We start from the raw sequence: 16,639 nt of genomic DNA, 5'->3' as shown, positions 1-16,639 counted from the left end.
TTTATGCATCTTGTGGATATAAAATACCATATTGAATGTGTTGTATAGAAATGGGGGTAGGCTCTAGTTTGAGCCACAATAAATTATTTCATTGTTTTCAAGTTCTGTTTTGAAGAATATGACTTTTTTTCTTGCTTGTGTTACACAGCAAGAAAAAAATGTAACTGAACTCGAAAAGATTTGAAGATCCAAACACTCGTTTGGTGTTTTTTTTTTTTACTGTTGTTTTGTTGTTGCTGATGATTTTCTGGGAGTTAGGGCTCCTTTTGTTTTATAAACAGCACAAAATAATTATTTGTCGTTTCTTTTTGAAGAACATAGCTGGAAAAGTCAAATATTGTTGTTTTGTATTGAATTGTAACATCGTGGCAGTAATGACCATCTGTTGTTGCAGTTTGACCCACGAAGAAGAATCAAGCCGGCGGTGGGCGGGGCGATGAAGAACGAGAGTAGCTAGCTGTTAGCCGCTAACCACCCGGTGCTGCTTGCAGGATTTGCTCTGACGTGCATCATTATGGTCCAACTAGTGGGTTCCCTCCGAAAAGAGCTGGCTGACTCTTTGTCCAGCTGCAAGGTTCTGGTGGTGGGAGCGGGAGGTATCGGCTGTGAGCTGCTAAAAAACTTGGTCCTCACCGGCTTCAAGAACATTGATGTGGTTCGTTCCGTTTCTGCTTGATGCTAGCAGTTAGCTCGGTCTTTGTGTTGCTGGGGGGCGGGTAGGGTTAGGAGTAATTTCAGAGTCGCGAATTTCAGGGCTAAAATGTTCATAGAGAGTGTTTGCTTTGCTATATGTTAAGACCGAGGGTTTGAGTTTTTTAAAATATGAGCGGAGCTTCAGTGTTTTATTCAGTATTTGGCGCCATTATTGATGCTAACTTAGCCAGGCTTTCGTACAGAGCCTCACTGACCGGTGGTTTAATTTCAGGGAGGACAAATATGTCCACAACACCGGGGCTCTAACTGTTCTGTTAGACTGGTGCTGAAAAGCTGGTATTTTATAAACTAGTGTTACTGTAATAATGAGGGGAACCTTGAATGACAGCCAAGCAGCTGAGCCAGAATCATAAACAATTGAACAGCTTGAATAAAGAGACAGAAAAGATAAATTTCTTGTTTCAAACGGTTTAATAATTTAGAGAAAGACTAAATATCCATGTCGCTTTTGAAACTGAAATTAATCAGTTCACCAATTCCAGAGGAGAGCATCAATAATAAACTGGAATATCAATGAAAGTTTCAATTATTTCAATAATTGAATTCAAAAGTAAAACATGATGCACTTTGATCAGAGGTCCCACAAGCATTGTTTCCATCAGAAGAAAAAACAGCTAATCATTAACTGGAATATGCAAAATCAAAAAAGAAAGAAACATTAATTACTTAAGTTTTCTTATTACTTAAGTAGTAATTAAGTAAAAAAGAAAATGTTGACATTTTACATGGAAGATAAAAAACAAAATGTTCAATTCCAGGAAATTGATGTAAAGTTGATCTTTTGACAATTTTTTATTGAATGGAATGCTGTTTTTGAGTTTTGGGCAATAAAAACTTCTTATTTTAAAATGCATTGAACTATTTATTTACACATTTTATTTCTAATATTGTTGTTCAATAAAAAAAAATCTGCAGGGTGTGCTATTTGTTTTGATCCAGATAGCACACTAGTTTAATCGATAGAACAATTGAATACTAAAATAATCATTAGCTGACTTATTAGTTGACATGTTAGGCCACATTAATGGAGCTTGTTGGAGTTGCAGTTTCCAGGTGTTTTAACTTGGTGTCGGTGAAAATAGCTCATCACAGATTTTGCCAGGTTTTCCTGTAACTCAGGGGTCTCAAACCATAGTCTTCAAAGGCAGCTTTTGCAACTTTGAGACACGTCTGAAATGGCAATTAAATCATTAGAGTCAGACGTGCTGGTCATGGCTAAAGGTTGCAGGACACCTGCTGTAATGGACGAGAGTTTGAGATGCTGCTGTAGATGCTACAAGGCGAACAAAATGGAACAAAACCCACTAAGATTTCCACTTTAGTTCTCTTTCTGGGATGTGTTAAACTTACTGATTTCTGCAGATTGACTTGGACACAATCGATGTGAGCAACCTCAACCGTCAGTTCCTGTTTCAGAAGAAACATGTCGGCAAATCCAAAGCACAGGTGTGTAAACTCCAAACAGCCAAGTTAACGTTATATTCAGTAGCATTTTTAACTCTGATGTCTTTGGTTGGGTTGCTTCTCCAGGTGGCTAAGGAGAGCGCCCTGCAGTTCTGCCCCAGCGCAAACATCACAGCCTACCATGACAGCATCATGAAGTGAGTCTCCCTTTTTTACAGGAAATAAAAGTGTAATTTATTTTCCATTTGATCATACAGATAATTAATCAGATTGTAAAATTGTCACATTCTGCAGATTTTTTGTTTTGTTTGCCCACTTGAGCCTTTTTTAATATATTAGAAATACAGTAAGAGGTGGAAATAAACAACTAAATTCCTGTTTAAATGAGAAAATAAAAATGTAACAGCTTAAAACTCAACAACAACTTAAAGTAAAACTTAAAGATAAAGTTTGTGACGAGTTGTGTTTTTCTCAACAGCCCTGATTACAATGTGGAGTTCTTCAGAAAGTTCATGTTGGTGATGAATGCTCTGGACAACAGAGGTAAGCGAACATGGGATTATTTTTCATTTATCCCTCCCTTTGTTCTGAGTCCAGATGATGAAAGTATCGGTATTCTTCCTCTAGCTGCCCGCAACCACGTCAACAGGATGTGCCTGGCAGCTGATATTCCTCTGATAGAGAGCGGCACTGCAGGGTATCTGGGACAGGTCACCGTCATCAAAAAGGTAAATGTCCACACCTTCATTTGGCCAAAACCCCCTCAAAACTTTCATTTTTAGTTCCTCCTGCTCTTTATCTCTGTCTCTGTTGACATCAGGGAATGACGGAGTGCTATGAGTGCCAGCCAAAGCCGGCCCAGAAAACTTTCCCAGGATGCACCATCAGAAACACACCGTCCGAGCCCATTCACTGCATCGTCTGGGCCAAGTATCTCTTCAAGTAAGATTCTCGTTTTACAACGACCATAAAATTGTTTTCCTTCTATTTTGAAAACACTTTTCGATTATTTGGGGTTTACATGTTCAGTCAGTTAGTTGGTTGTGATTTTAGCGTTTGGTTTCTAGCCAGCTGTTTGGAGAGGAAGACGCAGACCAAGAAGTTTCACCAGACACGGCCGACCCGGAAGCTGCATGTGAGTCGGATGCATTTTTCCTCGGCTGTTCAGAGTTTTAAACGAGAACTGCAGCTAACGGCTATTTCAGTAAATTCACAATAAAAAGTTAAGCTAACAATAACTTTGTGTACAGGGTTTCCCTCTGTGTATTATAAGTCTGGCGGCCTGCCATGCCAGACTTCAGGGCTAAAATGTTCATAGCCCTGAAGTCTGGGCTATGACTTCAGGGCTAAGCAATGCCTTGCTTAGCAAGGCTAAGCATTGCTTGTTTTTATTTTTAGAAAAATTTATAATTAGTAGACAATTATTTCGATCATTGATTCATCATGATTAATTGTTTCAGCTCTGTTTTAAGCAACAGTGATTCTGAAAGCATGCAGGTGATTCTCTGTAGTGAACTGAGAGAACTGTTCGTGTGAACAGGGAACCCTGAAGACACGGCAGCCCGCGCCACGGCCTCGGAGCAGGACGGCGACATCAGGCGCGTTTCCACCAAAGAGTGGGCCCGGTCCACCGGTTACGACCCTGTCAAGCTCTTCAACAAGGTGACAGCAGAACTAAACCCAGCAGTTTGATGCTGCATCACTTCACTTTGCTTTAGTTATCAAACCAGTGGAAAGAAAAAATGATTTCTTATTTCAATATAAAGATTCGAGCTCAAGTGCAGATCTTTGCTCCAGTGTTATTTTGTGTTTTTATTGTTATTCCTTTTCCACTTTTTAAGCATCATTAAACGTTTTTGTCATTAATTTTGGTTTTTGTCTATTATTTTCTCCTTTTTTCTCTTCAACTGAGCCTCATAACTTCATAGAGCTTTAATGTTGGGATCACAGTTCAAAGAAACAAATTATTGATCCTTTTTTTGACTGTACACTCCAGTTAGTGATTAATCAATCACAAAATTAGTTGACAATTATTTCAGTAATCAATTCATCGCGATTAATCGTTTCAGCTCTAGTAAAACTACAAATCTACTGCTGGGTTTCTGTTTCTGCTGCAGAAACTAAACCTTTCTCACCAGACAGGTGGAACTTTGTTTGATGGTTTACCAGAAACTTTGGCGGCGTTCAGATCGTGTTTCTCTGTGACATTATCAGATCTGACTTGCAGTAACAATCTCTGCTCTGATTGGCTCTCCAAAGCTCTTCAAAGATGACATCATGTACCTGCTGACCATGGACAAGCTGTGGAAAAAGAGGAAAGCTCCTGTTCCTCTGGACTGGCAGCAGCTGGAGAACAGCGGTGAGTTCCTGAGATCCAACATAAGTCAGTTTTCTGGCTTATGCAGGATGAAGAAAATTTGGGGTTTTATTGGTTTGTTTTTATGAATGACCTGAGTTTCTGCTGTCTGGGTGATTAATTCATCTGTCATGGTCTCAGCCCATCCTCAGGAGGAGAGTCCAGTGACGTCCGGGCTGAAGGACCAGCAGGTTCTGGATGTCTGGGGCTACTGCCGGCTGTTCCGGCACAGCGTGGAAACGCTGCGCACACAGCTGCAGGAGAAGGGCGAGGGCGCCGAGCTCGTCTGGGACAAGGTTCGCTCCAGAGGAAACGCGCTTATATATATATATATATACCCAAATGACAACCAGGCCTCCTCGGCGCCAATTACAACGTCTGAGTGAAGTACCATCTGAAAGTCTCATTGAGAATGTGAATGCAGCATTGAGAACGATCCCTACCAACACCATAACAGAAACCAATGAGCTGATCTACAACTCAGCATCAGTGATCCTTGAGATACTTGGCTATAAGAGCAACCATGAGACCCAATACCCACCATGGAAAAGACGTTAGAGGCTAAAATCAAGGTAACAAGGAGGGAAGTGAGCCAACTGTCAGAGCTCCACAAGGGTACAATGAAAAGACCAGTACCCAGAAAGTACAGTCAGATGCCCAAATCAAGAAAGAGTCTCAGGCATGAAAAACTGGACAGCACCAGGGCCTGACATGATCCATGCCTACTGGCTAAAGAAACTCACTGCTCTCCATGAGCGACTGGCAGCCCAAATGAACCAGCTGCTACAAAGTGGGACTCACCCTGAATGGTTAACTGAAGGGCGGACAATCCTAATCCAGAAGGATCCATCAAAGGGTCCAGTCCCACCCAACTACCGACCAATAACCTGCCTCTCCACAACCTGGAAGCTCATGTCAGGCATCATAGCGGCCAAGATAAGCAAACACATGGATAAACACATGAGCACGGCACAGAAGGGTATCGGTGTAAATACCAGAGGCCAAACACCAACTCCTCGTAGACCGCACAGTTGCCCGAGACTGCAAAACCCGACACACCAACCTGTGCATGGCTTGGATCGATTACAAGAAAGCCTATGACTCAATGCCGCATACTTGGATCATTGAATGCCTAGAGATGTATAACATCAACAGGATTCTGAGAGCCTTCATTGCAAACTCGATGAAGCTGTGGAAAACCACCCTTGAAGCAACTGCAAACCACTTGCACAAGTGTCCATCAAATGTGGCATATACCAAGGAGATGCTCTGTCCCCGCTACTGTTCTGCATAGGCCTGAACCCCCTCAGCCAAATTATCAACAAGACTGGCTACGGATACCGACTCAAAAATGGGGCCAACATCAGTCACCTCCTCTACATGGATGACATCAAGCTGTACGCCAAGTGTGAGCGAGACATCGACTCACTGATCCACACCACCAGGATCTACAGCACTGACATTGGGATGCCATTCGGACTAGAGAAGTGTGGTCGGCTGATCACAAAGAGGGGGAAGGTGATCCGCACAGAAGGAGTCTCACTCCCACAAGGAACAATAGCAGACATAGAGGACAGTTACAAGTACCTAGGTATACCACAAGCAAATGGCAACCTCGATGAGGCCACAAGGAAAGGAGCCACAGCTAAATACCTCCAACAAATAAGGCAAGTCCTGAGAAGCCAGCTCAATGGCAAGAACAAAATTCGTGCGATAAACAGCTATGCCCTGCCAGTAATCAGATACCCTGCTGGAATAATTAGCTGGCCAAAGGAGGAGATAAAAGCCACAGATATTAAGACTAGAAAGCTACTAACCATGCATGGAGGGTTCCATCCCAAATCCAGCACCCTGAGACTGTACACGAGCCACAAGGAAGGAGGCAGAGGACTAGTGAGTGTGAGAACCACTGTCCAGGACGAAACAACTAAAATCCATAAATACATCAGGGACAAAGCCTCAACAGACAATGTGCTCAGTGAATGTCTCAGACAACAGGGAACGGAGGTTGAGGTGCCAGAGATACCATCATGGGAGGACAAGCCCCTACATGGGATGTACCACCAGCAAATAACCCAAGTGGCTGATATCAGTAAATCCTACCAATGGCTGGAAAAAGCTGGACTCAAGGACAGCACAGAGGCCCTCCTGGCCCCCCAGGAACAGGCCCTAAACACCAGAGCAATAGAGGCCCAGATCTACCACACCAGACAAGACCCAAGGTGTAGGTTGTGCAAGGAGGCCCCTGAGACAGTCCAGCACATCATAGCAGGGTGCAAGATACTGGCAGGGAAAGCGTACATGGAACGACATAACCAAGTGGCAGGCATAGTGTACAGAAACATCTGTGCAGAATATGGACTGGAAACCCCGAGATCAAAGTGGGAAACACCCCCAAAGGTGGTGGAGAACGCCAGAGCTAAGATCCTGTGGACTTCCAGATCCAGACAGACAAAATGGTAATGGCGAACCAACCAGACATTGTCGTAGTGGATAAACATCAGAGGAAAGCCGTTGTGGTTGATGTAGCAATACCAAGTGATTGCAACATCAGGAAAAAGGAGCACGAGAACCTGGAGAAATACCAGGGCCTCAGGGAAGAACTGGAGAGGGCCTGGAAGGTGAAGACCACAGTGGTGCCTGTGGTCATCGGGGCCCTCGGGGCAGTAACCCCCAAACTGGAGCAGTGGCTACAACAGATCCCAGGAACAACATCAGACATCTCAGTCCAGAAATGTGCAGTCCTTGGCACAGCCAAGATACTGCGCAGGACCCTCAAGCTCCCAGGCCTCTGGTAGAGGACCCGAGCTCAGAGGATAAGAACCACCCGCGGTGGGTGAGAAGGGAATTTTTTATATATATATATATATATATATATATATATATATATATATATATATATATATATATATATATATATATATTATATATATATATATATCTCAGGGAAGAACTGGAGAGGGCCTGGAAGGTGAAGACCACAGTGGTCCCTGTGGTCATCGGGGCCCTCGGGGCACTAACCCCCAAACTGGAGCAGTGGCTACAACAGATCCCAGGAACAACATCAGACATCTCAGTCCAGAAATGTGCAGTCCTTGGCACAGCCAAGATACTGCGCAGAACCCTCAAGCTCCCAGGCCTCTGGTAGAGGACCCGAGCTCAGAGGATAAGAACCACCCGCGGTAGGTGGGAAGGGAATTTATATATATATATATATATATATATATATATATATATATATATATATATATATATATATATATATATATATATAGCTGTCTGGATAGCTCAATACATAAGGCATCAGTATATCACCCGAGAGGGCAGGGTTCGAATCCAGTCTGGGTCCTTAGGCAAGACCCTTCAAGCTACTGCCTACCTCATACCATGAGAGATACTAAGTTGCGTAACATGCCGGCTCAGACGTCGCCCGGCCAAACAAGGTCTGCGTCAGGTGTTGGGGAACCAGAGCACCTTGATGACAAATGGGCTACTGGAACAAGACGGAAATGGGCGAGAGATGAAAATGTGGATCTGTTGGAATGCTACTACTCAAGTAACCCTAGTCAGAGAGGTTACATGCAAAGACTGGGGAAGGAATGGTTACTTCGACATCCCCAGTCAACACTAAGCGCTAAACAACTAGTAGCTCAGTGTTCCAACATCCGCAAACGGCAACTGCTATCACAACTTGAGATTGACGAGATACAACACAAATGCTACGGCAAAAGGGAGGAACCCGGATGTCAGGACTGTGGGGACTTAACTACAAGTCCCCACCCAGTGAGGCTGCTGACCTGAGAGAGAGAATCATGACCCGAATGACAACCAGGCCTCCTCGGCGCCAATTACAACGGCTGAGTGAAGTACCATCAGAAAGTCTCATTGAGAATGTGAATGCAGCATTGAGAACGATCCCTACCAACACCATAACAGAAACCAATGAGCTGATCTACAACTCAGCATCAGTGATCCTTGAGATACTTGGCTATAAGAGCAACCATGAGATGCAACCAATACCCACCATGGAAAAGACGGTTAGAGGCTAAAATCAAGATAACAAGGAGGGAAGTGAGCCAACTGTCAGAGCTCCACAAGGGTACAATGAAAAGACCAGTACCCAGAAAGTACAGGCAGATGCCCATACCTGAAGCACTTGAAACTGCCAAACAGAGGCTCCAAGACTTGGCCAGCCGCCTAAAGAGATACACAAGGGAGAATGAATCCAGAAGGATTAACCGGCTCTTCTCCACTCAACCAGCTAAGGTGTACTCTCAATGGCAGGGTAATAAGAACAGAGCAGACCCACCAAGGCTGGAGACTGAACAATACTGGAAAGGCATATGGGAAAGGGAGGCGTCCCACAACAGCAATGCACAGTGGCTGATCTCTCTACGAGAGACCACAGCAACCTCCCTGAGCACTGTGACAGATGTTCAAGAAAGAGTCTCAGGTATGAAAAACTGGACAGCCTGACATGATCCATGCCTACTGGCTAAAGAAACTCACTGCTCTCCATGAGCGACTGGCAGCCCAAATGAACCAGCTGCTACAAAGTGGGACTCACCCTGAATGGTTAACTGAAGGGCGGACAATCCTAATCCAGAAGGATCCATCAAAGGGTCCAGTCCCACCCAACTACCGACCAATAACCTGCCTCTCCACAACCTGGAAGCTCATGTCAGGCATCATAGCGGCCAAGATAAGCAAACACATGGATAAACACATGAGCACGGCACAGAAGGGTATCCAGAGGAGCCAAACACCAACTCCTCGTAGACCGCACAGTTGCCCGAGACTGCAAAACCCGACACACCAACCTGTGCATGGCTTGGATCGATTACAAGAAAGCCTATGACTCAATGCCGCATACTTGGATCATTGAATGCCTAGAGATGTATAACATCAACAGGATTCTGAGAGCCTTCATTGCAAACTCGATGAAGCTGTGGAAAACCACCCTTGAAGCCAACTGCAAACCACTTGCACAAGTGTCCATCAAATGTGGCATATACCAAAGAGATGCTCTGTTCCCGCTACTGTTCTGCATGAACCCCCTCAGCCAAATTATCAACAAGACTGGCTACGGATACCGACTCAAAAATGGGGCCAACATCAGTCACCTCCTCTACATGGATGACATCAAGCTGTATGCCAAGAGTGAGCGAGACATCGACTCACTGATCTACACCACCAGGATCATTGGGATGTCATTCGGACTAGAGAAGTGTGGTCGGCTGGTCCAAAGAGGGGGAAGGTGATCCGCACAGAAGGAGTCTCACTCCCACAAGGAACAATAGCAGACATAGAGGACAGTTACAAGTACCTAGGTTTACCACAAGCAAATGGCAACCTCGATGAGGCCACAAGGAAAGGAGCCACAGCTAAATACCTCCAACGAATAAGGCAAGTCCTGAGAAGCCAGCTCAATGGCAAGAACAAAATCCGTGCGATAAACAGCTATGCCCTGCCAGTAATCAGATACCCTGCTGGAATAATCAGCTGGCCAAAGGAGGAGATAAAAGCCACAGATATTAAGACTAGAAAGCTACTAACCATGCATGGAGGGTTCCATCCCAAATCCAGCACCCTGAGACTGTACACGAGCCGCAAGGACGGAGGCAGAGGACTAGTGAGTGTGAGAACCACTGTCCAGGACGAAACAACTAAGATCCATAAATACATCAGGACAAAGGCTTTGTCTGTTGAGGACAAAGCCTCAACAGACAATGTGCTCAGTGAATATCTCAGAAAACAGGGAACGGAGGTTGAGGTGCCAGAGATACCATCATGGGAGGACAAGCCCCTACATGGGATGTACCACCAGCAAATAACCCAAGTGGCTGATATCAGTAAATCCTACCAATGGCTGGAAAAAGCTGGACTCAAGGACAGCACAGAGGCCCTCATCCTGGCCGCCCAGGAACAGGCCCTAAACACCAGAGCAATAGAGGCCCAGATCTACCACACCAGACAAGACCCAAGGTGTAGGTTGTGCAAGGAGGCCCCTGAGACAGTCCAGCACATCACAGCAGGGTGCAAGATACTGGCAGGTAAAGCGTACATGGAGCGACATAACCAAGTGGCAGGCATAGTGTACAGAAACATCTGTGCAGAATATGGACTGGAAACCCCGAGATCAAAGTGGGAAACACCCCCAAGGTGGTGGAGAACGCCAGAGCTAAGATCCTGTGGGACTTCCAGATCCAGACAGACAAAATGGTAATGGCGAACCAACCAGACATTGTCGTAGTGGATAAACATCAGAGGAAAGCCGTTGTGGTTGATGTAGCAATACCAAGTGATTGCAACATCAGGAAAAAGGAGAAACTGGAGAAATACCAGGGCCTCAGGGAAGAACTGGAGAGGGCCTGGAAGGTGAAGACCACAGTGGTCCCTGTGGTCATCGGGGACCTCGGGGCAGTAACCCCCAAACTGGAGCAGTGGCTACAACAGATCCCAGGAACAACATCAGACATCTCAGTCCAGAAATGTGCAGCAGTCCTTGGCACAGCCAAGATACTGCGCAGGACCCTCAAGCTCCCAGGCCTCTGGTAGAGGACCCGAGCTCAGAGGATAAGAACCACCCGCGGTGGTTGAGAAGGGAATATATATATATATATATATATATATATATATATATATATATATATATATATATATATATATATATAGCACCTTTATTTCTTATCCCATTTCTATAAAATATGACTGAGTTGCTTTAATACTGCGTGTTTTTTATTTTCTGTTTTGCCTTGATGCCACACAAAGACCTGTTGCTAATGCAACTAACGGACAACAGCTCCACCAGCCCATAGAGCAGAAATTAAGTTAAATGTTTCAGTAATCAACTCCAAAAACACGCCATCCAAAAAAAAGCGCATAAAAATCCCAAACCGGAGCATTCAGTCCATCACAGATTTATGTTTTCATGATATTAGTAAGTTTAACGATTATTAGTAAGTGGTAACTTAAACACATACTCTACTGATTGATCTGTCAGAGTGTGTGTGTGTTGCTTTTTATTTTTTTTACTGAATCTAAACACACTGCAGCACATCTACATGTTAAGGTTGTCAAAGTTAAGCTAGTATAACTGACCCACCTCCCACTTTATTCTTTATATATATTTAGCAGGCCACTTGACTTGCTTTAACTCATTTCCATCTTCTTGCTGTCAGGATGACCCACCTGCCATGGACTTTGTTACTGCAGCAGCAAACCTGCGTATGAACATCTTCAGCATGAACATGAAGAGCCGCTTCGATGTAAAATGTAAGTTTTTATTTTTGGATGCTTGAAACAGCTTCTAGAAATCTTTTTTGAAAGATTCATGAGCCGGATCTCAGCTTGAAGATCCTGAAACAACCCTGGTTCGGAGTTTCAGTAAAACGTTTTTTATTTTCTTCCAGCCATGGCAGGAAACATCATCCCCGCCATCGCCACGACCAACGCTGTTATTGCTGGACTCATTGTGCTGGAAGGACTGAAGATCCTGTCTGGAGAGCTGGAGTCCTGCCGCACGGTGAGTCCAGCAGGCCTCTGTTTGCAGACATGATGATATGTTAACAAAAATGTTTGTTATCTCTGTGTTGAGCTTTTAGAAATCAACAACTCAAGATTCCATCTGATAAAAAAATGTGTTCCTCTGTTCCAGAACCAAAACGCGTTCTTTCCTATCTCCCTCAAACTTGTCATGTTTGTTGACCTGCTGTGTTTCTCCTCTGATAAGGAGTTTTAAAGCTTTGGTCGGGGGGTAGAGTTCAAGGACGAAAACTCTGACTTCTCCTCTGCTAACCCTGGTGTCCATTCATTCCAGATCTTCCTGAATAAATGTCCGAACCTCAGAAAGAAGCTGCTGGTGCCCTGTATTCTGGACAAACCCAGTCCAAACTGTTACGTCTGCGCCAGCAAACCAGAAGTCACAGTCAAAGTCAACGTGCAGAAAACGACGGTTCTGTGTCTGCAGGACAAGGTAAACCCAAACTGGAGCCAGTTGTCACTGAGCGATGGAGCGAAATGATATAACGTTGCTCTGATTTCTGTTCAGATCCTGAAGGAGCGGTTCGGCATGGTCGCTCCGGATGTTCAGATAGAAGACGGCAAAGGAACCATCCTCATTTCCTCAGAGGAAGGAGAGACGGAAAGTAATTTAAGACTTTTAAGCCATTTCTTCTGACTCTTACATATTTAAGGCAGATTTCTATTTGAGGTTTATTCTGAAAACAGCAAAGTAACAGAGGCTGACTATTGGTTTCCTAAAGTTTGTTAAAAGCAGGCTTATGTAGTAACTAGTTACATTTAATTAGTTACATTTACTTGAGTGCCTTTTTTGAAAACATATATTTTTAGTATTTTTACTACGCTGTACTTTTTACATTTTTTGAGTAATTTTATTCTGACGTATCGTTACTTCGACTGGAGAAAAGATTCTGTATTTTCTACCCTCTGAATGAATAACAAACATGTTTTAACCAAAAATTCACCAGACACAGACACACACCTGTTTTTGTTAGTTTAAGTTTTTATTGAATGAAACTGATTTGGAAAGTTTAATTTTTTTGTTACTGATATAAATTTTTTTTTTGTCCTTTATATTTTAGTCCATCTGATGATGTAATTTTAAAATTTGAAATGGTTGATAATTTGATCAGTTAGTCAGTTATTGTATAGTAGACGTCTTACTAGATTATTTTTTACTCGAGTAATTTCTTAGATGAGTAAAAATATCTTGACGTAAAACTACTTTTAAGTGAGTACAATTATTGGGTGCTCTGCTTATCGCTTATTAAGAATAATTAGTTTTGAACAAACTGTTAATTTAACTGCATATGACTTAGTTTGGTGCATCTTTAATTAGATTTCTTTGGTTCATGTTTGGTTTAAGATAATAGTGATTTGAGAAAAAGCAACATCTCATCTTCTGAGAATAGAAAAGGTGGCAGACTTGGCCACGCCCCTCAATATTTTGGCTCTTCCCACTTTTTTTTTTTATTTTTATAAGAATTTGTCTATTGGGTGTTAATTCAATTTTAAGGACCACAACAAGCCTCATTCACTGAGTCCCAGCTGCTGATCACAGTTTTGGATCTGTGATTTCTAATCTGCATTTTTTTTTCCTTCCCAGCCAACAACAACAAATTCCTCTCTGACTTTGGGATTCGTAACGGCAGCCGTCTACAGTCTGACGACTTCCTTCAGGACTACACGCTCCTCATCAACGTCCTGCACACGTGTGTGGCCGTCAGATCCAACTTTACCCCCTTCTGTTGATTCTTATGAGCAAACAGAAAATATAGATATGAAATATAATATCATTTGTTTTTGTTGGCAGTGAGGAGCTTGAGCGAGACGTGGAGTTTGAGGTGGTGGGCGAGGCGCCGGATAAAGCTCCGCCCCCTCAGACCAACCAGGAGGAAGTCAACAGCATCACCAATGGCAACAAAGACTCCGCCCAACCGTCCACGTCTTCGAAAGGTCGGCATCAAAACATCATTTTCATTTTATATTTTATTTTAAAGATGGAAATGTCTTCATTGAGTTTCTGGCCTGATGATTTGGCTTGTTTTTATGCTTCCATGTTTCAACTGCTTCTAAAAACAGACCAAGTCCTTAGAGCTGTGAGCTGTGTTTTTTATGTTGTTGTTTTTTATTAATCTGAAATGTTATCAAAAATTAGAATTTTGAGCTTGGAGTCAGAATTCAGATAATTCTGAATTGCACAGAACTCTGATCTCAAAAGATTAAAGTCAGAATTCTGATTCTGATTTTTGTTCAAACATACAGAAGAAATAAAAAAAAAAAGACTTACTTTCCTGGAAAAACTTCTCCAAATCCCAACTTAATTTTGCCAGATATAATGGGACATCATGAAATAATCCCGTAATATTTATGTGAAGCTAAATATGTGTGAGTAAATCTGCCATTTCAAAATACTCCTTATTAAGTCACATTCAATGGGCAGTGTGCTGTTACCCAGAAACCTAAATTAAGCACCAGCACATTTGGTCAGCTAGTTTTACTTTTGTATGTGCTATACAATGGCTGCTGGAAAAGGCAAGTGTTTTGTTGTTGACTTACCATCCAGAAACCACTTGCTGTAATGTTGTTGGTTGTGCAGGAGGCTCTACTAATGCCTTTCAAAGATGTACTGTTGAGTAGTTGTACATCTGTTTGCAGCCATTTCTATGAGTGTAAACGTTGAGTTGGGGGCGTGACCAGAAGCAGTTTGTTTGGATTTAAAGTGACGGGAGGCCCTAAAACAGCTCAACACAGGCAGAACTGAGTTCTGCTGAGGCCTCATTATCTGAGAATGATTTTGCGCAAAAATTTTTTTAAAGATGTTTTGTTTAGGCCATATCTCCATCCTAACTTGTTCAAAGAAGTATCATAAGTCATCCTTAATTGTGTTGAATTTCAGCTGCAGCAGCCGATGATGACATCATGATAGTGGACTCTGATGAGGAAGTGGGATCACCGTCCTGCTCTGCGGCGCCGCCAACCGCCACCAAGAGGAAGCACCAAGAGGACTCAGAGACCGGCGAAACCTCCACCAAGCGCCCACGAACGGACCAATCAGCTGCAGACAATGACGACGACGATGACATCATCGCTTTGGACTAAAGCTCTGAAGGACTCTGATGAAATCATTATGTTTTCAAAGACAGTAGGCTGAAATCAATAAAACCACCAGTTCAATGAAGAACTTTCATCTTTTAGTCCCCGCTCCTTTTCCTGCTTTCATGCCGACTTTCAGACATGACTGTAAATAGATTCAATATTTTAAACAAACTTTTGAAAATGCAGTAAAGTTTGCATATTTTTATTCATTTAAGGTCTTGCACTGCTTCTCTTGATGGTTTTAAAAAGGCTTTTTTTGTTGTTTTTTTTTAAATAAATGTACTGTACTCCTCATGCAACACGAGTCAGGATGTCAGTGGAGGTGTTTGGAAACAAAAACAAAAAAAAGGTGAAAGAGGTCAACAGTCGTTGATGTCTTAGGGTTCCAGTCATGCACACACACAGAGAGGTTCTGGCCAGTTTGTGCCATAAGAGTGTTAGTTTGCTACCTCTATTTCACGATTAGACAAGTTTTTCTGCAAACAGAACCCTCATAAGTTATACCAGAGAGGAGCCAACATGGCCACCAGGGAAACTGCAGCCGCTCAGTTTCCTGAAGCTTACGGTTACTGTGTCAGTGTCAAAGGTTAACTTGATAGAGTCGGCCTTCAGAACCACAAGTGCGGTTATTTTCTGTTTAAAGCTGAATATCTCTGATTCCTGTGTGTCCATTATTTCATACTGGTTTTCTGTTTATGAACCTTTTGGACCAATTTAATGAAAATAATAAATACAACAGTTTATGACTTTTTTTCTGTCAAGTTTCTTTTTGGTTTTTGTGGTTCTGTTAACCTGAAATGGTCAAACAAAATCTCAGACTGAATTTTAATGTTTTACTGAAATTGTAAACCAGATTAATCAAAATCAGTAGAAATTAATACTGAGAATATACAGCTCTGCAAAATGAATCAACGAGTTTCTTTGCAAAGCGCATTTCAAAAACAAGGCAGCTCATAGTGCTCTATGTTATAAAATAAACATTTTAATGTTTAGGTTAAAATGTTTGACCTGTAAACATAAAACAAATCAACTGAACTGAGTTTATCATTCCTGTTTCATCATTCCTGCCACTTTGCTTTAATCCTGGCCGTATCATTATGGCAACCATCATAGTGTAAACACTTTGCCTGCTGAGCATAACTCAAAGGATTACTAAACTAAAAATGACGGTTAAAGGTCACAATGTAAAATGTTCTTATCTAAAGGAACATACAGTCCTGGAACATTTATTAGCACACTGCTAACAGGTTTAGAAAAGGCTGCGAAAGAAAATATTTGTATTATAGCAATATAATTGTGCCAAGTTGCTATTATTATACAGCAACTTGGTACAAAAACATTAAATCTCACCAAGTTTTTCTAGCGCAAATATCTCAATATACTTGAAATACAATAAAACTAGCTCACAAGTAACTTTTTGATAAAATATATCAATATTCAATTATTGAATATTGATTTTAAAAAGTACTAGTTCCACTTGCAGATTTTTTTCACTTATGGCAAAAATGCTTTGTTATAAGTAAAAATAAAGGCAGTGGTGCGTCC

General features: G+C 42.4%; 1 protein-coding gene across 1 annotated transcript; it reads left to right on the top strand.

Moving 5' to 3' along the window:
* The first annotated feature begins 448 nt into the window (after positions 1-448).
* uba2 (ubiquitin-like modifier activating enzyme 2) lies at positions 449-15,845 on the top strand. Its single transcript, XM_055039449.1, has 17 exons — positions 449-655; positions 2,077-2,160; positions 2,245-2,315; positions 2,597-2,661; positions 2,746-2,846; positions 2,939-3,060; positions 3,186-3,253; positions 3,659-3,780; positions 4,378-4,477; positions 4,616-4,770; positions 11,656-11,749; positions 11,887-11,999; positions 12,294-12,449; positions 12,525-12,621; positions 13,602-13,707; positions 13,809-13,951; positions 14,895-15,845. The coding sequence occupies exons 1-17, from the start codon at positions 515-517 to the stop codon at positions 15,095-15,097; spliced, it is 1,941 nt and encodes a 646-aa protein (XP_054895424.1). The 5' UTR covers positions 449-514; the 3' UTR covers positions 15,098-15,845.
* The last annotated feature ends 794 nt before the right edge of the window (positions 15,846-16,639 follow it).

This window comes from Poeciliopsis prolifica, unplaced genomic scaffold (assembly GCF_027474105.1).
Source record: "Poeciliopsis prolifica strain line A6 unplaced genomic scaffold, Auburn_PproV2 SCAFFOLD001, whole genome shotgun sequence".
In the NCBI taxonomy this organism is placed as follows: Eukaryota; Metazoa; Chordata; class Actinopteri; order Cyprinodontiformes; family Poeciliidae; genus Poeciliopsis; species Poeciliopsis prolifica.
The sequence above is the reverse complement of the archived record's forward strand: the minus strand, read 5'-3'. Positions and strand labels throughout refer to the sequence as shown.

Excerpts from the sequence above, each read along its gene's own strand:
- uba2 (XM_055039449.1), top strand. The coding sequence starts at position 515 with ATGGTCCAACTAGTGGGTTCCCTCCGAAAAGAGCTGGCTGACTCTTTG. Across the intron at positions 3,254-3,658 it reads GGCCGACCCGGAAGCTGCAT|GGAACCCTGAAGACACGGCA; the intron begins GTGAGTCGGATG and ends TCGTGTGAACAG. Across the intron at positions 13,952-14,894 it reads ACCGTCCACGTCTTCGAAAG|CTGCAGCAGCCGATGATGAC; the intron begins GTCGGCATCAAA and ends GTTGAATTTCAG.